The 24511-nt window shown below is 39.3% G+C and overlaps 1 protein-coding gene across 15 annotated transcripts in view; it reads right to left on the bottom strand.

The window, feature by feature from the left end:
- The window catches only part of DMD (dystrophin), a 922945-nt gene that overhangs the window by 4324 nt on the left and 894110 nt on the right, over positions 1–24511 (bottom strand). For 9 of the 15 annotated variants that reach the window (XM_032679549.1, XM_032679552.1, XM_032679550.1 and 6 more), the window contains 5 exons: positions 24355–24420; positions 21226–21384; positions 14540–14783; positions 14074–14197; positions 10018–10110 (listed from right to left, as the gene is read on the bottom strand). In XM_032679549.1, coding sequence (XP_032535440.1) covers positions 10018–10110; positions 14074–14197; positions 14540–14783; positions 21226–21384; positions 24355–24420 — 686 coding nt within the window. Of the gene's footprint in view, positions 1–2951; positions 2984–10017; positions 10111–14073; positions 14198–14539; positions 14784–21225; positions 21385–24354; positions 24421–24511 lie in introns of all 15 variants that reach the window. The other 6 variants (XM_032679551.1, XM_032679556.1, XM_032679554.1 and 3 more) reach the window with 2 other exon arrangements.

The raw sequence follows: 24511 nt of genomic DNA, 5'->3' as shown, positions 1-24511 counted from the left end.
CCCCCACAACATCCACACTCCCTCTCCAGCACAGCTCTTAATTTCCTCTGCATAAAACCTGAACAATAGTGTGTCTTCTCCTGAGCCATCTGAGTTTACAGCTCAGAGCATGACCATAAACCACTGCTGACTGCAGTTTATGTTAATAGCTGGGCTGTAAAGTGCAGTAGCCTGGGGACCACAGTCTCCAGGACAGCCATGGGATGGCAGGATGGGCCAGAGGAGTGGGTGATACAGCTGTGCCCCAGGCATACAACTGGTGGACCCTCAGCTGGATGTCACTGCACTGCCAGCAGCTTTTTTTGCCTCTGTTGGAGAAGAGATTAACAGCCAGGTTAATCCAGACTGCAAACAGCTGAGAACAAAATATACAATAATCTCCTGGTACTGCATGTGCAAGGAATGCACCCCTTTCTGTAATGTCTGTTACCTAAATAAGGGCTCAGAATTCACTGGCTGTTTCCATAGAGCTCTGCTGCTTCTATTGAATGCTGCCTACTGGCTCTCTCCAATACTGAAAATGTAGGACATTGGCATTTTTAATTAAGAAGCAAATGAGAAAAATACTATCCTAAAAGCACTTAGAAAAATACGGATCAGAGTTTTCCATTACTATTCATATTTCTAAAGTAATGCCATCAAAGAAAGTCTTAATTACATTTTTTGGTTTTTGGTTGGTTTTTTTTTTTTTTAAACACTAAAGCTGAAAAAGTCTTCTCCGTGCTTGGGGCACTAAAAGGTTGAAAAATGCTGCTGTGAAAGAAAAAAACTAGCACACACATTGAAATACAGTAATAAAGCTCAAAATGGACATGGACAGTATTAACTTCAACTTATAAAAACCACAGCTGCATTTGCTTGGAAAGCAGAAGACACCTATTTCTGTAGACATTAACTACATCAGTTCTGGTCACATACAGAATGATGTGTTTCACATTTGCTGAATTTGCTTTAGAGATTCTAACAGAATTAAGGCCCATGGGTGTGGGCACAGTAATGGAATACCAATGTCTGACAGCTTGTCAGAGAAATATATGTGGAGCATTCAGACTGGAAAGAGTGGATAGAAAGTAAATTAAGAAACCCCAACACAATGCAGGGCCTTTTTCAGCATCACAGATTTCTAACCCTTCCCTGACAAAAGAAAAATCCTTCCTGTTGGTCGTTTGGATTTTGATACCCTTATTCATACTGAGTAATGATACCAAATCCATGGGATTACACATGAAGACAATACCTAATGTGAGTAATGAGATCAGAACTTGGCCAGGTGGGTTTAAAACCAAATGATCTGCCTTTGCACAAATAGATTCACACATAGTACAAAAGCTGTTCTATACCTTAGCTCATACTTCATAAGTAGGTGGACAATTGACTTATATATTCAGCTCTGCAAGTTGCTAAGGCTCCTCTGGAACAGTCAGTGAGCACAAACTCAGCTGGAGAGTGACGAGTGATTCACTGAAGTCAGATTTTTAGGGTTAAGCTGCTGGAATCTGATCGGGTAGAACGCGCCAATTTTTTTTTTTAATTAATTGTACCAAGTGCGCCCTCTGCATCAGAAGCTTTTTTTGAATAATATGCATAAATATGAATGAGGATAGTGGAAATCAATGACATGTTTTGCTGAATTGGAGAAAAATTCTCAGTGTATGAGCCAAGAAAATGCAGGGCTGAATGTGAAATAATTTACATAAAATTTCTGGACTGATGCAGTCTGTTGATGTCATCCCAAGCACTCTTTTTTGATCTGTATGAGAGGACCTGCCATTTGAAAACAGACTTAACGTGTACCGAAGATCTTACACCTCAAAGTAGCTGGACCCATCCCAGCTCCTACAGCCAGTGCAGAGAACCTCAAGGCATCACATCAGGACAAATCCTGGCTTTCCCAGGGTAGCCTGTCAGTGGCTGGGGGTTCACAACAGCTCTGCTAAAAACCCCAGTGCAGTGTGTTTCCATGAGCCCGCCCCTCTGAACCAGCAGAAGTTTGGAAGCTGGGTTACCTTTCAATTTCTGCCTCATCCACATGGAACACCTTCTGTGTGGGAAAGGTCATTTCACAGCTACTGCAATTGCACTCAGGCAGTCTCTGAATATTTTGTCTTTAATGATAATTTTTGCTAGAAATTAAACTTTCAGACATTGTATCTGGTTGGCAAGTGAAGAGCAGCTTCACAGAGGAAAAATCAAGGCTCTCTGGAAATGCTTTTAAAGGTGCTGTGACAACACAGCGCAAAACGTTTCCCTCCATTAATGAGCAGTGACACACAAATTCCAAAACCTATTTTGCATCAAACCAACCATGTCCAAAGTGCACAGTGAAAACCATCACTCATTTGCATTGCTCAGTACAACACTGTGGAGCTGGTGAATGTTAGTAGCATTCTTCATTCTGCAACAGTACACCAGGAAATTAAAACACCTGAATCTCTCATACCTCTCAACTCTCACTATGCTAAAGGAAAAGAAAAAAAACTATTTGGTAATTGGAGATGATAGTTGGTACATTTACATATATGTAAATAAAACTGTGATTATGGAAGCAGAACAGCAAGAGACATTGGTCTCCCTGTTGGGCTTACATACAAGAGCATCGGAATATAAGCCAATGACTGCAGCATATTTGCTGACAACAGTTATCATTCAGAGGCTTAATTTCAATGTATTATTTTCTCCTCCTCATTCCTGATTTTCCACCTCTGTGAGGATGTAAGAAAATGCAGAGCCCTGAGCTGACACTGTCTCCATTGAAAGTTGAGAGGTACACTACTGTTACAGTACACATGGGGAAGGCACTCAGCAAAACCAAACAAAATCCAAAGCAAAATAAAACCACCCCCACCCCTCACCAAACCCAAGCAAACCCGTGCTGTATCACACGCATGCTGGGCACAGAAAGCAAGCTGTGACAAACAGAAGCCATGGCAGTGAGCCTGCGTCTCACTAACCTCTCTCACTGGCTTTCCAGGGGCATTTCTTCCTTTAGGAACAGAGAGAGGAAGTGGAATATATATCAGAAAAGAAAGGGAAAAAACCACACATGAACATATATTTTATACTGTAAGAGACACTTCAATTTCCATTTAGATATTTAATATTAAATAAAAATGCATTTCTGCTTAAAGAAAGACTGAAAGTACACTGAAATCCACTGATGATTCTGACCTGATTTATTCAACAACAGTTCTGTCACCTGTGGCTTGGTTTAACCTCGCAAAACACTTGAGAAAACCACCAGCCCCAACTTATAGGCCTTTCAGTTGAGAATAAGGATTGCAGAGAAGATTTGAATTCACTTTCTGAGCATCCTATTTCCTCAAGTTGAGTATGTCTGGCAATCAGTGTAAGCAGTAAAATAATTTTTCCCAACATCAAATTAATTTATCCAGGCATTTTACATTGCATTATGTCCTATATACATTGAGGTATGCGTTAATAAATATACACATATGTGTACACATACACTTATTTTACACTTAGAACTGTACACTGGAAAACAACTTGCTCACATTCAAGATAAATATATTCCAAAATATATTCGCAACATGCTGATTTGCAAGCATGGTAAAACTGAAGGGACAGAGGGAGAGAGAAAAAGAAAAATCAAGAAAAAAGGGAAAAAAGGGAAAGTATCATCACGTTCAAGAACTGCCAAAATGAAGGAGTCAATAATGAGTTTATCTGAAAGATATTCCTAACAAGCCTTCATGGAAGCCACACTTTGATCACACTGATTCTTCTCAAACACTTCCCATAGCATATTTTTTTTTAAACAAAGAAAGCCAGGTGTCAATCAACAGCAAACACTCCCTTCCCAACACAAAGGCAGTGACAGTAAGAGGCTTGCTGTCTCCAGAAGCAGTGTCTCACTGTCACATCACCGCCTGCACTGGCAGGGCCAGACTTGCAGTCTGAGGTGAGAAAGTCACTGTGGTAGATGCTGTTCAAGAAAGAGGATGATCTTTGCCCCAGAGCTGCTGCAAAAGATGTAATTGTAAGCAATGGATGAGACAACAGGGAGAGAGACAGATACCTATGGGAGAACACTGTGGTCACAGTAACCTAATTGCTATCGAGTTTTTCAGTAGGTATGGAAGCCTGCAGGAGAAGGGAAGGAAGGCAATAAATAGTTTTGCAGCTATTTTACAAGTTGCAGAACAAGGGTCAACAGCAGAACAGAGCTGGGCAGAGGCAGGAAAGCAGAGGAGGAGAGGGCAGAGGAAGGGAATGGCATCACTGACCACCACAACCACGGCTCAGCCAAACTCCAGGCAATGGAAAGGGCTGGGGCAGCCTCTGAAGGCCTGGACAGCAAAGCTTACCATTTACTGAACACAGGAAATTTCATTCCCTTTCCTTCCTGCCCCTCTCCCTCTCCCCAGCAGCACACTTACAATTAGAAATGACAATAACAGGTTTGATAATAACATGCTCTGCATGTGTGTGGGTTTTTATTCTGCTCCTCAGCAGAGCCTGGACTCTGGTGAAGTCTGTACCAAACATGCTGGTGGTGCACAGAGGCACCAGGGGTTGATGGCCAGGAGAGGTATCCCTTCACTAAAGACTCCACCTTGTAGACCTGCCTAACTCTCTAGGACTTACACATGTGCCTACAGAGCCTGAGACCTCCTCTGGCACTTTTATCAGGAGTCATGAATTCCCTAAAAAATGCCTTCTGGGAGGGAATATCTCACCAATATAAATCATGCAACAGTAAATCCTTGAAGATGTAAAATCCACTGCATGCTTTGGTCACCTGAGGAAGAGCCCCAGAGTTTAGGTCAGCAGGTGGTCTAGTTGAGGACTCCAAGGAACTGCAGCCTGGTACAGCCTGGTGTGCAAGAGTCCTGGGGCGGGAATGAGATCCAGCAGGTGACTGTTTAGCTTGGGTCAAGAAGAGAGAAGGAACTCTCCACATGTAAAATACTGGATTCTTCTGGAGGTCTTAAGAAATGCCCACCTGCCTGGACAAGCACCTACAACTGCAGCTACACAGTGTTTAATTTAAATCTACGTGAGACAGAGTGGATTCTGCTTGAAAATGAATGCATTTAAAGGTAATTGAGATAGCTCAGCACCACACAAAACAGCTGGTGAGGACAGTCTGTGGTGAGTAATCAGCCCTAGAATTTGTTAAATGCAAAAAAGAGCAGTGCTACTACAGTAACTGCTAATTTCTACTGGAGGAAGATTAAAAAGGGTTTAATGGATTTTACGTTATTTCCTTCTTTGCATGTGAATGAATGTGTGTTTCTAAGTTTTAAGGCAAAGAATATGGTTTGGCATAAATTGCAGAGGAAAAAGATTGTCTATAATGCTGCAGTTCTGAAAATTTGTGTCCTATAAGGCATCAAAATACTAATACGTAATCCATGGGTGCCTAATTATCTATTATTCCTGCTCGAATCAAGATTTCCTGCTCTTAAAAAATAGAGGAGTTTTTCTTTCTTCTTCTTTTTTGGAAAGCTACATGACATTGTATCACAGGCAAAGGTACACATTTGGGCATTATAAAACATGAAAGACCTAGTCCTCCCCATCACCACCCCATCTGCAGCTCTAGAAGCTCGGCCAGATCAGTACTGTTGTACCATGGGGAGTGATGAGGGATCTCAGTCATGCAGGCTCACTGCTGTGGGATGCAGGACCACAGCACAGACAAGGTGATACAATCCAGAAGGGGCCAGGATATCTCAACTGGAAGAATATTTCCAGAATACCCCACAATATAAACTCCAGGGTACTCTTCCACTGATTCAGTAAGGTGTGAAAAGTGTGTATTATTTTGCTGTCACAATAAGAGAAACTGCATTATTTGCAGTGCTGAAAGTTGCTAGTTCCACTTAGGACATTAGTCCCCCTCACAGCAGAGCTTGGCTGATGCAAAAGTGAGAGGAGAAAATGTGACTGGTGTGTTTTAATGTGACTGAGATAAAAATAAAAACTTCTAAAAAAATGGCGCTATTCTTAGTGTCACTCATGTATTGCTGTGGGGTCTTCATGTATTGCTGTGGGGTCTTTTAATTTCACTGCACAAGACCACATCTGTGTTAAGCAATACCACACTAAACAGTAATGAATACTGCTCTCTCTCCAAATGTTTTCAAGTTATGTCATGTCATGTCCTCTTAGCTCTTTTAAGCCATCATGGTCTCATTTCTAACCACTTCTTGGCTCCCACGTCTTCATTATTCCCCAGCAAGGGCCCTGCACTGAAATCTGGGAAGTGCTCTCACCAACTTCAGTAGTCAGCTCAAGAACTTCTGCCCCTAAATTCCTCTCTGAACCTCATTCACAGAAAGCAGTCACCATGGAACCACAACTGCAAACCTCAGCCTGGTCCACCATGAGATCCACCAGAAGCGGTACAACTTTTTTGTCCTCAGTGCTGCAGGAGAGATGAATTTGGCTTTAAAAATACTAGCCTGCCAATCTTGCTTTCTAACTGTGAACCAATTCCCTGGAGATTTAGTAGTTTGGGTACAAATACAGCGTGAAAATGTTTTCCTCTGTGGCCCATTATCAAGCAGGGTCAAATAAACCACTAAGGTGGTATTTAATGGTAGATTTCCACTAAATGTCAGACCTCTGGCTTTGACATCTGTTTTGAGTTAGCACAGCAGCTGTTTGAAGCAGCTGCAGCAGTTGTGAATTTGCTGGGAGCAGCAAAGTAAAAGAGGAATGAATGGGAAACCTTGTAGATTAAAAGGAAAGAAAAATTCCTTAAGGACAGCAATCAGCAGGTATTCAGCAGAATTTCTCTCCAGAAATGAAACAGCTTTTGGCACCAACAGCCAGCTATGCAAGGAGCATGGAGGTCCTGTGCTCCTTAGGAAATGCCAAGAACTGCCAAAAGGTTAAACTGAAGAGACAACAAACAAAACTCCTATAAAAGGTATATAGTATACAAGCTATTGCATCTGAGATCTCAAATACATTCAAAATGATGCTATGAAGCCTTGATGCCCTTTTAAAAACAACACTATGCAGCAAAAGCTTGGAAAAAATCTTAATCATAAGGAATCTATCTCCAGGTGAGTGACAATTAATTGCTACTACATTTTAGTGCTTTGTTTCAGAAGTTCAAAATAAGAGCCTGCTTTCCAGCCTGAGCAAATCTTACTCTTCAGGTGCTTTTGACAGTATTTAGACTAAATATTTAGCTGTTAATTGCTAAACATCACATCCTGTGATGCTCAATTACACATCTGAGCACCCAAGCACAGAAATTCAGTCCTCTTCTCTCTTCACTGCTTATTCAGCTCTGAACCTTTCTCACAACCAAAGCTTCCAGAGTCCAGTTTGCTCTTGTCACATTGTTCTGCGCTCCTCCAAGTTGCTGTTCTCCTACTGGCAGTAGGACACCCAGAATCATGTCCCTGATTCAAAAGGCTTGTCACTCTCTGTGCTGTGACATGCTGGATATTCAGCTTGAAATTTAACATGCTTGCTGTTACAAGCCACAAAGAAACGACATTTCATAGAATCATAAAGGTTGAAAAAGACTTGTAAGATCACTGAATCCACCCCAGCACTGCCAATTCCACCACTAAACCACATCCCACATCTACCCATCTTTTAAATATCTCCATGGTTGTTGACTCCACCCCTTCCCTGGTAAACCTGTTCCAATGCTTCACAACCCTTTCCCTGAAGAAATTTTCACTAATATCCAATCTAAACCTCTCCTGGCACAACTTTAGGCCATTTCCCCTTGTCCTATCACTTGCTACTTGGGAGAAGAGGCTGACCGCCACCTCACTACAACCTCCTTTCAGGGAGTTGTAGAGAGCAGTAAGGTCCCCCCTGAGCTTCCTTTACTCTAGGCTAAACAGCCCCAGCTTCCTCAGCTCCTGTATCACAACCCATTTCTGAATGTCAGACTCAGATGACTGTGTTTCTTGCATCTGATAGTTTTTTAATTCTACTTAATAAGAAACAATATAATAAAATGTATTCCTTATGGATCTGTGCTCCATGCTTGTTTGGTTTTATTGTTCTGTTTCCAAAATACCTACTTGAGGTAGGTATTCTACCTATACCTTGAGATTCAATCCAACTTGTAAAGGAAAGAAGCAAAATTTGACTTGCACCACACCTGAGTCCTCACACTCAGCCCTCTTCTCAGGCTGTTTTGCCAAAGTGCTTTCACTTTTTTGCCATTACGCTTTGATCTTTTATTATAGATTAGAAACCTGAGATACAGATTCAGTAGTTTGTTGAGACCAGTCAACTCTGCTTCCTTTTCTTTTTACTGCAGTCTTGTAAATTATAAGTCAGATCCCTGATGCCTGTGGAATCTGACTGACCTCAGCATCCTTCATGTCATAGTGAAGGTTTACATGAGGCTGAGGCAGATCAGCTGTGGATGTGAGCTTTGTGTACGTGGGGATCAGCTGACTATAATTTAATTGTTAAAACTGGAACAGAAGAAAACTCCAGTAACAGAAGTTTGCATGAGATCTCAACAAAATTGACAATGTCAATAGCCCTCTGTATCAACCAATGAATGGAAATCCATCTGCCCTGGTTGTAGAATGAACTGTTTCTTACAGAGAGCCTGTTCAGACCACTCCTATACCTCAACCAAAAGTAAAAACACAAAGTTGGCATTAATGCAAATGCATCAAAAGATACATGAAGAACAGAGAAACCTAACTGTTCATGTTTGGTGAATATTTTAACACATAGGCTATCTACATCTAGACAATTATGTAAGATCTCCTAAATACAACATATTTACACCAATGATGGTCACTGATAAGAAAACTGCCTGTTGCAACCTCCTCGTGTACACAGCAACTTATTTTTAAAGTCCACTTTTATCTTCATATGAAAGATTTTTCATCTGTTGTCTCTCGTAATTAATACTGAGATAAAATGAGGGCTGGACTTTTTCACGTAATGTTGAGATGAATACAGTTAATTTATTGGCTTAGATTTTCTTCCACGAGATCTTTCTAAATGATTCCATCTTTTGATCTATAGCATGAGATCTTACACAGTTTTTCCTGCCTTCTTTTCCATTGCTCATGGGTGATGTGTGGTGAGAGCTGAGCTCGCTTCTTGAAACCAAAGGATGGAGAAAATTTGACTCCACTGAAGGTCTAGTACAATGGTTAATGCATTTCTCTACTGAAGAAGAACCTCTGGGTGATTTGTGGAACCTGTGCAAAAGGCCCTGTGGAAAGTCTATGCCCCTACTGAAATCCATTTTACAGGCTGCCAACAGACACTGTGACTTTCTCTTGCCAAGAGATTTATGTCTGAGCCTTCCTTCACAGCAACAGGCAATAATCCCAAACTTCCCATCTCCTGCTAGGAATCTAAGCCATTTTTCTTGGCATCAGAGTATTTTCTCTGGGCTCAGAAAAGAACTTCTTAAATGAAAAAAGGTTGAACAAATAAATCCCCGTAACACAAACTGATTATCTTTAGCAAACAACAGGAATGAGCAAAATGGAAACAAGTGAAAGAAATGCTGTGGCTGTACATACAAGTGCAGCCCACACTGCACAAACAAGCAGTCCACTCATTTTTACTCTATCCCTCTGGACCCAAGTGCTACATGGTTGAGAACTTTGACTTAGAACTTTAATATTATTTCACATCAGATTCTTCTTGGACAAAGATAAGGAAGGACAGAAGAAAAATGTGCTAAGACATGTAATGAAAAATAAATCAGCAAGGGGACTGACCAAAAAGGAGAAAAGCTGTGAGAAAAGGAACATGACAAAAAAGAAGCAAAGAAAATGCTTGGAAGAAGAAAGTCTCATACAGACATTTTTTCATCCACATATCTAGCAAGAGCTACCTGTGGAGGTAGCTTAAGCTAAAGGAGGAGCAGGCTGCTCCTCCACTCTAAACAAGACAGGTTTCTCTACAGCTATTGTTAAAATGAAAACAAAGAGCAGCAAAAAAACTGATACCAAAACACAGCCCCCTGAAAACATCAAGGAACAGAAAGCACTTTTATTTTCTTCCCTCTCATCTGCCACGAGCAGCAGCGCTCACCTCTGGAGCTGGGAAAGGAGTTGTTCAGCTGCTCCATCACTTCCTCCAAACCTGTGCTTGTGTCCTGGGGAGGGCTGAGCAGCTCATCCTCACCTGCAAAGCAAATCCACACCATTGCCTGAGAGACAAAACCCTTTGCTAACAGTTTGCTATTGCATAAGTCCTTCACAAAGCTAAAGCTGTCCATTTAATAAACATATTTTCTGCTTAGCATACAATCAAAATTTCAAAGGTGAATTTTGTTGACTGTTACGTGTCTCTTTCCTTATAAGGATCTCAGTGAAATTGAACAATGAATTTGAAATAATTAATGCTGATTTTAATTTGTAAAAAGGGATTTAAGAAACAATCTACTCTGGTAGAAGAAGTAGGGTAAAATGTCTGCTAGGAACATTTAGTTCCATAAATGACACTCATCGTTTCAGCTTCTCTTATTCTATTAATGGAAAAAGAAATTGCTGTTGTGAGTGCTGCTGTTGAGCAGCTTTCTAATAGTGCTGGATTCATGTTGGCACTGCTTTGCCTAGCTGCACAAATCAGTAGAAACCCAGATTCACATCTGCATCAGTATTAATATTTCTGACAGTTTAATTGCATCAGATTGGTGCTCCAAGAACACTCAATTGTACTGTAAAAGGGTTTAGCAGCGGTTTAATAAAGCAAAATACATTTCTCCCACTGAATAATTTCTATAACCTGATTATAGGGCAGCATCTTAATGGGAAATTCAATACATTTTATTTTTACTGGAATTTTTTTGCTCATGGTTTCATATAACTAAAATCCACATGTTGTTTTTACTGTATGCCCTATCCTCCAATACAAATAAAGCATCTGGAAAGGAACAGACCTAAAGGATATACTTTGAATGAGATTCTCCTTTTTTTGCTAGATGTCTTTTATCCCTATTAAAACACAAAACTAATTTTGCCTGCTGTAATAACCACAATTTTGAAAATGACTTAATGACCCTTTATTCTAACATGTCTCGCCCCACTCAAGTAATAAACTCTGATTTTCTGTTAACATTTATGTTCTTTAAACATTGAGGTGCTCCATGCTAGTGGAAAACCTAGAAAAAGGGATACTAAAGGAACACTTCAGGGCTGCCTATATTTAGGCCAGGAGTTTCACAAGAGTTGTTACTGACCAAGAGTGATTTCTCCCACTCCACTTCAAGAGGTGGGGTAGAGTGTCTGCAAGAAGCACTTAATTCATATAAATGATAGTCTTTGTATCAGCTTCTTTTATTCCATTAATGGTCTAAAAATAGCTGCTGAGACTGCTTGCAGTTTGTTCAGCTTTCAGCTGGTGCTAGGTTCACACAAATCAACTCACACCATGAGTTACTTTCACATCACTGACAGAGGTGTCTTAGCAAAAGTAATGTCCTTCCAGCCTTTGCTGGATGTCAGGGTGAAAACTCAGAGCAAGATCTTGCTGCTTCTACCTTGAGGTAGAGGCTGAGGATTTTATCAGCCCGCAGAAAGCCTCCTGGCCCTAAAGAGCAGAAGAAGAGGGAGGTGGTTCTGCTCTCCTGGTCAAGGATAATTGAGGATAGGTACTGATTTTCAAATGTCCTCTTAAGCGCACAAACCAAACTGTGCTGACCCTCAAAAATGCTGTATCTTTTATTTAAAATGTGTTATTTTTATTTTTTTCCTCATTTGGATGACTTTCTTGAGCACTTCCTTGTAAATGATAAAATAAGACATCAGCCAAGCAACCTGACAAAAGTAAAGATACCTTCGGACCTCAACCTCCTGTCTTTAGCCAAAACAGCCTTCCCCATTTGTGTTCCTACAAAAGGCTTAGAGCTGGGTGAGAGTCAAATATTCTGGTGGCAGTTGAATGAAATGAAGTTCAGCCTCTTGCTTCACAGGCCTCAGAAAACCTCCTCTGCTCCTACATTGCTGGGAGAGAAAGACCAAAGACAAGGACTTTCCCATTAGGACTCTAAAAGAAGAGCAGCAAAACCTTTCCACTTGCCCAGGTGTATTTCAGGAATACAGGAATAAGCTCTTCTATTTGTAAGTCAGGATTTGAGTGGGTCACAGCTTTTACCAAATGGACAACACTGCTGGTGGAAAACCTTTCACAGTCATCTCTCCCTGGGAAAGCGGAGAGACAGAAGTGCAGCGGGTCTACATTCAAAGAAAAAAACAACCAACATCTAATTTTGAAGAGAAAAACATATAAAAGCCACCACTACACTACCTCATTACCTAAGAGACCTAGAGAAGCTCAGTCTTTTCTCAGAAAGGATGGCTCCCTCATTTTCAGGCACATGCTTTCTGCATGGGAGCATTATTTATATCACTGCTCTGCTTCCCTTCACAATTCAAGAGTATTTTAAGCTGTGCTTCAGAAAACTCTCAGACTAGCAAGCAAAGCCTTCTGGTGTGAAAGGAGACTCGACAAACTGAATTAGCTGCGGTTTGTTAGCTCGGTTAGTAATTCTTTTTACAAGCTCCACTTCATGTTGCCAACAGTGTGGCTTTGCTGAGTCTCAATACAATCATACTGATAACACCTCAACATCTCACTGTCCTTCCACATATCAGCTCCATTGGAAAAAATCAAATAAAGTCACGTCTAAATATTTCCTTTATAAAGTTTCAGCAGTTTATATGACTCTATTGTGTTAATTCATTAATTCCAGTCTTGCAAGTTAAATGGGAAAGATTTTATATTGAGTCAAATGAAAAGAAGTACATTATTGTATTTTGTCCTACTATAGGATGACATAAGAAACTACAAACTACAAGACTTCTAATAAGATGGCTGGGAACCACTACCTTCCTATCTTTTCCTGTGTATTTTAATTAACATGTTATATGTGATGAAATTCATGACATTTCTTCAGAAAGCTGATGCAAATTACTCCACTGATACATTCTGTCTCTCTGTGTCTGCCATACATGGCAAAATATTTCCTCATTGATAACATGACTAATGAAAAGTCCAAATGAAATTGCTGTTACCTGTGATTGTAACTCTCACCCCCAGGATTAGCATTCCTAAAAGTACAATTTATTTCACATTTTTTGTTGCAGGGCATACAGAACCCCTCTTGTTTGATACTGGTACAGGCTGACACTATTGCTTACACTTGGAATAGAAGAAATATCCCCCAAAAAGCTGCATTTCCACCACAACAGCACTTGAGACACAGCAGAATGTCCCCTCCCATTCAACCTCTCACTGCCATTAACACTTTCACTAACAGCAGTTAAAAGCAAAGCTCTCACTTAAGTCTCTCTCTAATACATATTAAATAAATTTCTGTGTATGAAGCTGAATATTATCATCACACTTGAAACATTATCCTGTTGAAGTAACGTAAGTGCATTTCTTTAAAGATGATGCAATGACTGAGTGCTTTCTTTACTAGCAAAAAATCCTTACTGCTTGGTAATAAATACTTCCTAATTATGTAACAGATAAGAAATCAGGAAAATGTTACAGAGCAGTTACTAAAATCACCAAAATAATAATTCCAGCCTCTAGCTACAGAATATTATTACTTAATCTTACTCCACAACTCATTTGATGTTCATTATCACATCTGATGTGATATTTAGAAAAGACACTAGATGAGCACTGCCTGTAAGTGACAGTTCAATCCTACTGATTGAGCCACAACATATTAAAAATAAGATCACGTCAGTTAACACGGGGATGACTAATAATACACTTAGTCTCCTAGCCATAATTAATACTATGTACATTTAAATCAGTCATGCTTAATAACCGAAAGTCAGTTTGAATAAAATAGTTAGCTTTTCAGTGATATTTGTTTTCAGAAGTCAAGCCCTGGCTAAGCTTTGCGTTTAATGTCAAAATATCCAAGCTACTGTGTCCATCATGATCAAAAGCAAAAGCCAGAATCATAATGAACATGTAAATAGCCAGATGACATCGAAGACCATTGCAAATGTCTACTTCATTCTCATTTGAACTAAACAGAAGCCTATTTTCCGTGTTTAAGGAATTTTTTTCTGGAAAATGGGACTATAATTATATTTTATGACAATCTGAACTTTGTTATCGTACCCATAGTTTCTGAAGTCTGGCTGCCAACTACACGAAGAAGCATTGGCTGACTGCTGCCTGACCTCTGCAAAGAGGTAGAAGGAGATGATAGTGTTGTACCATTCACCTTGGCATCCGCCTGTGGCTGAACATTGAAAAAAAAAAAAAAGAGGTTGTTATTAACAACTCGCTACTTCATATCTCTGTAATTTTTATTTATTCCATGAATACACACAATTTTCTATCTGTTTTTAAGTAAATATATCCATGCAACCAATGGATTTGAATTCTCAATAGAACAAGAAAGAAGACTAAATAAGAATACTGAAACCTCAGTTCACATTCTCACTTGCAGCCTGTAGAACAATTTAATATTTTTCTCTGACTAGCCCATACAGATAGGATTTCTTGGTATTTTGTTATTGATAATGCTTCACATTTGGAGAATGACTCTACAGAGACCTAGAAGAAATGCCTGAGGACTCACCTGCTCCAGCAGCTGCCTCAGCCTGTGCAGCTGTGATTCCAGCTGTTTGTTGTGATCCTCCAGGATCTGCATCCTGGCTTCCAGGCGGCCCTTGTGCTGGCGAAGCAGCTTGGCTTCTGCAATGAGCTCAGCATCCCGGGGGCTTTGCGGAGACACCGGCATCATCTCCGGCGGGGACGGCAGTGGAGACAGTCCTTTGTGGTCATGCTGCTGCTTCAGACGGTCATACTCTGCTTGCAGGTTTCTGTTGGGAAGTGACAAGGAGGCCAAAGCTTTATGAAGACGAACAGGCAGGTGCAGAGGATCACAAGGCACCTCCTTTCATGTGGTGTGATGTGTTTAATTCCCGGGGGGCAGAGGCTCACCTGCACCACCTGCCTTTCCTTCTGCTGAATCCACGCACGTGGGCTTACACCTTGCAGATCTGCATGGATCTGGTATTGTACAGACCTGTGATGAAACATTGCCTAAAGGCTCTCTCTGCAGCACCAGAAGGCTGGCTGGACTCCAGACACCCTCCAGCAGCCCGGGTACAGTGTGTTCTGGGCTCAGCCCTCCCTCCGTTTCCCGCGCTTTATCCTTCCTAGCAGAAGTCGGACTGCCCCTGTTCACTTTCACGCGTGACTGCACTCCAGGAGTAATTAGTGCTAAAAACGGACTTTGAGTGATCAAAGCACTTCACAAACACTAACCAAAGCGGGTGCCACCTGGCCAGCCTATCTGTTTTACAGATGAGAAAGCTCAGAGAGACAGCCACACAAAAAGTCAGAGCAGAAAACGCAGAACTCTGCTGTCATCAGTCAGGTCACATCGCTCTCCTCTCTTCATACCTGCAACTGCATTTCCAGCCTATGGCTAAAATTATCAACTTAAGATGAGAAAAAGACAAATCAGAGAGCCAGCCTGTTAAATCAAACTGCACTAACTTTTGGGGCTATAATTTCCATCTTCATTTGGAATGTACTTCTGGGAGTGATGCAGTCTACTGTAACTTTATGGCACTGCTAAGCTTTTTCTTTTATTCTGTAAAGATCCAATTTTTCCTCCAGTAAAACACTCCATAGATTAATATGATCTATAGTGGTCCACATAAAAAAAAAAAATCTAACAAGAAGGAAGAGCATAGAAGGCAAGAAAGTGAAACCTTGTTAGGGATAACACAGTCCAAAGCTGCAAAAATAGTAACTTCTAGCAGAAACTTCATAAGCAAGGGAGGCCTAACAAACTGCACTGGGATTTTGTTGCTGTGATGTTCCTCTACAGCTTCCCAGAGGGGGGAAAAGCAGTTCAATGCTCTGGTAACTGCTTACTCATCACAAGCAGTGACCCAGATTTTAATTTTTCCAACTTGCTCTTATTTGAGGTTGTGAGAAAAGGCACCTTTTGCCAGTTCTGCCTGCAAACCACAATACACACTGACAGCTTGGTCTGGAAGCTTAATAGCACCTCAGAAACCTATCAGTAAACTTCATTAAACTCTGAAGCACTTCTAAAGGTATGCTGTTGTGACCAAGAAAAGAACTAAAGCAGCATGCATCAATTCACATGGGTGAGAAAGCAATGCCAAGGACAAGGACAGGCTACTGACTGTTCTTCAAACGTCCCTGTGCTCCTCAGCAGCTGCATAATGGACAAGTCCAAACCTGGGACTGTGGCATTCCCCAAAACATCCCTAAGGGATGTCTGACCTACACGATCCCTCCTCTGCAGAAGTTTTAAAAGGTTAAAAAAAGGGGATGATCGTTCTTAACTTCAGGTTGTTCAAAAAGTCAAGATTTCCTTCTCTAAAACCCACACTATGAATAAGGTTTGTTCAAATGAAGTTATTTTTTTAATGAATCCATGAAAATAATCTGGAAAAAAACCAAGGGCTATCTATACTGGATGTAGATATAGTCATATAAGTTATGCCTTCCACATGACTTAATGTCTTCTGATACTTCTTGCTGAACACACTGGTGAATAATTAATAAAAATACAAAAGGGAATAGGAATGAACATGACAAGAGTATCACACACAGTCTTATTGCTGACTAAAGCTTATATAGGATTGACCATTAAGCGTGTTTTTCACAAAGCCTGTAGATAGTGGCGATCACTATCCCATGAGGAATTTCCCAGATGTACGATACAGGCAATAGTCTATAAACAGCAGACTCAAAAGTTTGAAGTGCTGTAAAGCAAAAGATAAAACATCACCCTTAGGGCAGTTAAATAAATGCACTTGGTCATACTTACAACATAATCAGATACCTTGTTACAAAGAAATCTGCCATTATCACCTCTATCAATATAGAGAAGTCCTTCCAGCAACTATGGTACTGAAATACAAGTAAGAACCAGGGAGTAATTCAGATAAAAATGCCCTCATGTCTGATAAAAAAATAGTTTAAAAATCCTTCTGAAAGCCTACAGAAAAAAAGAGTAATGTAAAGGATACTGCATATTATCTAAGCAGAGGTATGTCTGAATTTGAGAGTTCTGTAATTAAATGCTGTAATATTGTTGGAACAAAGGAATGTCATTTTGAAGGATGCCTGTGGGCTTGCCCAGTGAACCTGTATCAGTGAGTTTTCCAGCTGCACCTTTTCAGTCCAGCTGCACAGTGCTTAGTCCAGAGATCTGAGATGCATCATAGCTTCAGAGCCATAGGAGTGCAGGTGATAAATAATATCATAATAACTGCGATCTAAACACACAGCAGTGATGATTAACAAAGGGGACAAAAAGCTGAAGAATAATAAAAGAATCTGGAACCTGCTGTAAGAAAATCCTAAGAGAGAACAATTAGCTTTTACTCCTACCTCTGAACAGTTTTAAGCTGTGTGGTGAAAAAGGACTGCTGCTGTGAGCGAGGCATCCAAAGCACTGCTCACAGCCCTCAGTGTCTGGAGGAAAGGTGCCCTCTGACACTTTCAGCATAAAATGGGACATAAGAGAAAGGGGAGATAAAAACATAATCTTCTCTAAATGAATGCAACTGAGCAAGCATGGGCAGTACCTGGAAACCCAGCCTCCCTCCACTATAGCTCAGGCTGGGTGACTTCTACATCTGGCTGTGACAAACAAACAATTCTGTTGCATTTTCTGATCACTGTGAAAATGAACCCTTCTCCAGTAAGAGAATATTAAAAAAACCCAACACGTATATTCCATTTATGATGCTTGCAACTCTTTGAGGCATTCATGAAGCAAAATAACAGAGGAAACATGCAGTGTAACCTTGATTTATGCAACTGTAAAGAGCTGGGTAGTAAAGAGCTCATGAATTATTAATCACATCTATCACTGGCAGCATTAATTGCCTGGTGGCGGAAATCCTCGTGGACCCCACTTGCTGAGTAGTCCTCTCAGAGGCAATTGAGAATTTGTGAATTCTTGTTATTCCTCATCTCCCTACAGAAAATCAGTGGTCTGAGGAAACAGACAAAGCTGGTAACTGAATCACCTACCCCCCCTCCCTCACTAGGATGACAATGTTTACTCATGATGCTTCACACTCAGAAGATCTAGTTCCCCTTCTTCAGTGCCAAAATAAATACTAAAAGGAGCCACAGCATGTTTAGAAATGCATCACTTTCTCGCTATTGGGAACTATACAGAAGGAACTTATTTGAGGAGGCCATTCATCAGTCTTCAGATTTGAAGGAACTCCATAGCTACACCAAAACAGGGAAGCTTTGAGATTCGGGATGTCAGTGCTGCTCTGGAGGCACACAGCCCACTGTGTTCCCAGTGCAAGTCAGGAAAGCAAAGGAAAGGCAAATAGCCCTGGCTGGAGAGATCATTTACTTAGTTCTTGTTACAAGACAGCTAGGAGCTGGGAGGAAAAGAGAACACAAGAGAAGTTTCTCTTTTACAGAAGTATGCCAGTGACCTTGATTCAATTAACATATTAGGAAACATTCTCTTTCTTTAGTCATTAAAATAGCAGGAAAGTATTTTAATTCTTTGCAAAAAGTTCTGAGTCTCTGTCACTACAAACCATATGCTTTCTTTTTAATGCTAGTGCAGTACATCCTAGTCAGTACTACCTATTCTACTCCTTAACCTATGGAATGTAGTGCTTTAGATGGACAATAATAATCTGTCTTCTCTGTCTCTGAAATACATTCACGCAAGGAAATCTCAAAATGTTTTTGAGAGGGCTTTATAATTAGATTTTTCTTTTCTACTGCAATATAATAATAATACCTTCCATAACAAGATTACCTTTGGTCTATTGAATACACAAGAAACGCTCTTATCACAACATGCTGTGTGATGCAAAACTCAGCATAAGCCTGAAGGCCTAAAACTCAAATGAAACATTTTCAGCAATTGAAAATATTCTCTAAAATGCTCACATTTTAACAAATGTAAATTATTTAGCAGTCAAATCTTAGGCATAAATTATTTAAGGAAGTCATACTTACAAGCTACAGAAGCACTAAGGTCTTAAAATGCTAGCAAATAAATAATGAATGTCTAACAAGAGGTCCTTGGAACTGACAAAACCCCAGTTAGAACCATGTCACAGCTAGGTTAGTTTATAATTCAGATAATGCCATTTCAGAAGAACTCAAAATAGGCAACAGAGCTTTTTAAACTGTCCAAAAGCAAAACCTCAGAATTACAATTTCAAAGAGTCTTTTTTATTTAAGTAACAAGTCAAGATGGAAATATTTGGAGACGAGAAACTGCAGCTGAAATCCAAATGGAGGTCAATTCAATAAGCAGCTCAAAAGAGATGAAGCAAAACAGAGAAGGGCTTTTTTGAAAAGCAGGAAAGTGTGGAGAGTGGAAGAAAAAGAGAAATGAGAACGAAGTGCTCTGAATATCACAGTACTGCTTCTTGTTGGTACTTGATGCAGCTTTCCCAGGAGCTGCTGAGAAGTGACTGCATGTGCTGACTCTTACAAGGTACAGCAGAGAGAGCTAAATCTTCATTATCAAAAACCTTTGGCAGCCACCAAATAAGGTTAGCACAAACTCAAAGGAGGAGAATGACTAGAAAATAGAAATCTAAAGGGACAAGACTGTTTTTTTTAAATGTAAGTAAGTTACATGAATGGCTCCTGACTGACCCTGTCTGAATAGCTTATTTTTCTGAACAGGAACCAGTGTTTAATCCATAAAATCACGGCTATCTGGCTGTGACAAGCTATCAGGACAACAAGAACTTGTTTGCTTTTCAGCAGCTACCTTACTTTTTAAGTACAAGTTATTTATAGCAGTTTGCAGAGACAAAAGTCATGATTTTGTCATAATCAATGAAAATCACAGCAGTGTGACCTCCACAGTGCCACAGAAACAGACCTCTCTGTTCCTGCTGTATTGAGAACTGAAGCACCCATAAAAGGTGAGGTTGCCTGTGGTGGCATCACCTCCATAACTGTGCCTCCAGCAGTAGAAATGAGAAAACAACAGGCTATAACCAAGCTTACAGTCTACAGCTCTTGTTTAATCCAGGATTGGCAAACTTCAAATCAGGTATTTTTAAGGTGTAATTCCTGTCAGAGATCTTTTACCATGTTATTCTTCATCAGTAGCTGCTATATTAAATAAAGCCCATGCTGAAATTCAAGGCACCCTGAAAAGGACTTTTTAGCCTGTTTAGCTATCTAGCTCCATGTTACACTAAGTTTTCATATGCTACCTTTCTAATCTAATACTAGGCTGCTTTAAAAGTCATCCTCTTTTCTGGTAGGCAGCTTATTTTGTACACAGACTGAAAAGCACTATGTTTTTTCTTCTTCCATGATTCACTACATAATGCTGTTGAAAAAATAGCACTCATCTCCTGAAAACTAAGCTATCTTATTATCTGTATTATACTAGTTACCAGATATGTCAAAATACGGAATTTCCTCCACTTGGGCTTTATGTGCTATGCAGTAGGAAGTTTGTGGTTTGTTTCAAACAAAATCTCACCGCTGTTCAGTGAGCAAGAGCTGTGTTTACTACAGCTTTCTGTGTGGAACACTTTCCTCATCCTTGATACCTACGGATCCTCTACATTTTCCCAAATCCTTCTGATAAGAAGTCTGTGATAGAGCCACTGTAATTGATTAGTACCATCCAAAGAAGACTTATACATGGCGAGAAGATCTATGACACTGCCAACTCTTGCATTATTTTCTTGACATGCCTGAGGTAAATGACTACTGCATTAAACCCTCAATGTAAACAGAAGCACCTAGCTCTTAAAGAAGCAAGAAAAAAAAGAGTAAGAAAAATGCCTCTAGACTGTATTGTAAAAGCTGAAGATAGCAGAAGCCAAACAAACCCATGTTTTTTTGTAGAACTACATGATTTCTATCTCACAGTCTGATTTTGGTAGTTAGCAGTTGCAATTACAAATCTACTGTAGAAAGAGGACTGCAGTGTTGTGATGCTTTAAGTATCCAGTTGGGGTTTTTTATGGTCATTAATGAAGATAACTTCAGTTAAATTTGAAATTAGAAGTAAATTATACTTGGTATTGAAAGACTAAAGAAATGGCAAAAAGCAACACCAAACAAATAGAAAGAAAAGAGAACCCAGCTTTTACTGACTTTGAAAGTATTTATTTGTTGGGAGAAAATGCAAATTTATAATTAATTTTATCCCTACTAATACTACCAAACTGAATTCCACATAACTGTAAAGTGTAATTATTTCACCGATATTTTACTTCAAATGCAGCATCTGGTGGTGTAACCCACCTGTTTTCCTCCTCCAGGTCTGCGAGGATTCTCTCCAGTTCTCCTCTTTCCTCACTCTCCAGAGAAATCAGGATCTGGGCAGGGCTTCGGGGCTGGCTCAGTGGGGACTCCTGGTTCAGACTTTGGCAGTAGTGCTGGATTAACAAGTGTTCATCATCGCTGGAAAAGAGAGAAAGCATAAAACACGCTGTTCCCTTCCTTCTTTTTAACTTCACAGTGAATGTGAGGAGATGATTCACTCCCAGTCTTTCATTTCTTATAAAGAGATTTGCTGAACTCTTTGTAACCAACAGCAGAGCAATGTACCTTAAAGCAAAATCTGCTGACCCGTTTCACTTAGTCTCTGGCAAATTTCCTTCTCTGCAGAGTCCACCTCTCTCCTCCTCTGCTTCTCAGATATTTAAAACCAAGTTTGCAACAGCTGACAACCTCAGCTTTCCTCTTCTGCCTAACTTCAATATGAACTTGCTTGAAAAAAAAAGCTAACCTCTGCTGCTTGATCTGTGTCGTGGAAGGGTCATTCAAGCAAAGGCAATGCATTTATTTTTGTACCTACAAACTCTCTTTATGTAATAAATGTGTGCTGTATTTATCTTTTTTTCTCTATAAAATTGTAAATGAGGTAAACAAAAAAAAAATTGAACTAATCTAAAAAAATATGCTATTTTTCACTCAGATGGGTTTCTTTTTAAAATTAAAAGTGATGTATACTGTCAGAATACAAATATATTTGAGTCAACATGTACGATCTCTTTCTTTATTTCTACTGCTCCTGAGGCTGTCTGGCATTTGAAACAGAAACATCTCCAGAAGAGAAAAGTAAATCCAATTCTGAAGACCCTGATCACTTCCTAGAATTACATGGATTGTTTTAGGTGTGGTTTAGGTGCTAAAGAGATGCATCCAAGCCCTAAGCTATGCAACTAGCACCAGCATTAACTGTGAGAAACCATGAAAGGTTTCTCTTAACACTACAAGACAGGGACATTAAAAATGACACTGCTGTTGGAAATTTTGTCTAACAAAATAATTCAGTCTAGTTTTTTTCTGTTATGTTGCTAGACCAGAATTTAACAGGCATTTTGAACAGCTGTTATTGTTAAAAAATTATAATTTTCCTTGTTTCCATTTGTTCCTGAAAATGTTAATGATGCCATTTTATGACTGCAGGAGTGCCAAAGCAATATACAGCACATTAACATGAGTTCATAAAAGAGAAGTATTAATTTTTCACAGAAGGAAATGCTTGCCAGTTCCTAAATTTATACTTTTCATGAGACGCTTCAACTGTGCTTTCCTTCAAACCACTGCTTTGCATTTATACATATTCTTAGGGATCTTAAGTGAATTAACAGTGAACAAGTGGCATAACTATTGCAATATAATGTTACTTTACAAGTATACTCTTCTTCTGTGCCTTTCAGCCTGCATATATTTTTCATACATAATTGCATTGACACTACATAAGGAAATGTTTTGTGATTTATATATATATATATATATATGCACTATGTTTTTATTTCCCACCTTCCTTGTCTCCATCTATCACCCTACCTGGACTTATTAGTCCAAACCCTGTAAGAATGGCAACAAATAATACTTAGGCATAACCTGACATACAAAACTGAAAGAATTCCAGTTGTAAATTCATGGTAAGCTTTAATTTTGCTGCAATTTGTATCTATCTGGATAATATTTCTTCCAAAATTCAGAATGTACAGACATGTTCTCATTTTAATTGTACAAACTGAGTGACAAACTGAACAGACATTGGTTAACTTGTTAACTGAATTGTCCTAATACAACTTCTAATTAATCAAAGAATGAACTGAACAGTAAGACCAAAGTGTAATACAAGAGGTACTGCGTACACAAGACTTGTGTGACAAGGACATTGAAATATTTCAGTGGACAACACAAAATTCCATCTACTATAGATAGTATTACTACTATTCAAAACAATACAAAATTAACATATTACTTGGAAACGATTTTCATTAACTGCATGAAACTATACTGACACTACATATATATCAGTTTTGTGGTGTCATTTTAACTTTCCCCTTTTTGACCAATATATTAGAATAATGTATTTGGTTGTACACGGGATTTTCTTTCAAAACTGGCAGACAACAATCCTACCAAGTCAAGAGAGAAACTATTTTGAAACAAAGAAACAGCTTTATCACTGTCCAAGAACATCTCATGGGCTCAGAATCAACCTCTTTAAATCCTGACTTGGAATCTCAGATTAAGTGAATGAAAACTTCCCAGAGTACTGTGCTTTAAAGGAATGCTACAAATTTAGATTCTGTCTGAATTTTCAAACATGCCAATGACTTAGGTACTTCTATCCTGTCTTCAGAAACATTATTCACAGTTAGTTTCCTAGTTCTATGTCCTTTCATTCCAAGAATAAACAAGATCAAGAATATCATCAGTGGAGGAATATATTACCATGTCAGAAAACCACAAAAAGGTCTCAGTATGACATTAGATTTAACTACTTTTTAAAATTTAAAATTTTTACTTATGACCTTCCATTTGAAGTAGTACAATGAATTGTACTTGTCAGAGATCTGTCCAACTTACAGTCAGTAAACTGTAAGTAAACTTCTAATATTTCATAGTGAGGATGAGTCCCTCCTGGCTTACACTTGAAATGTATTTCAGGTATTTGTAAACTAAAGATTTCTGTTTAGCCTCAGTAATGTTTGGAATGACACTCTGCCCACATCAACATTTTCTAGCTTACAGCAATTTAACCATGACTAACCTTGCAGTGCAGATAAAAGGGTTTTCTTTTCATCTTTGTTCTTAAAAAACATCAGATGATGAGTACTTTTTCCTTGTAATAATGAAACTATTTGCTCAATAAATCAGTAATTTTTTGAAGGAAATTAGTAATTTTAATTTTGAAGGTATCAATAATCTGTTGCATAAATTTGGTATTAAGCTATAAGCCATAAATCTAGGCAATATGATACAAATTGAAAGGACATGAGATCATCGTTAAATTGAACCACATGTGGTACCTGGCCATGCAAATTCAGCACTACAAAATTTCATTACAAATTAATAACCTTCCCAAGAAAATACATGTCAAAACCAGTAAAACAGCCTACTTACATGCTCTCATTAGGTGAAATACTGTCATTTAGATAAGAACCATTGGTGTTCTCCATTTCTGCTAGCCTGTGGAAAAATAAACAAGACTCATTAAAACCAATTATGTTTTCCAGAAACTTCATCTGCTCTAACATTCTGGAAAGAATTAAAGAGCGTG

This window comes from Chiroxiphia lanceolata, chromosome 2, assembly GCF_009829145.1.
Source record: "Chiroxiphia lanceolata isolate bChiLan1 chromosome 2, bChiLan1.pri, whole genome shotgun sequence".
In the NCBI taxonomy this organism is placed as follows: domain Eukaryota; kingdom Metazoa; phylum Chordata; class Aves; order Passeriformes; family Pipridae; genus Chiroxiphia; species Chiroxiphia lanceolata.
Note: the sequence above shows the minus strand (reverse complement) of the source record. Positions and strands in the feature narration are given on the sequence as shown.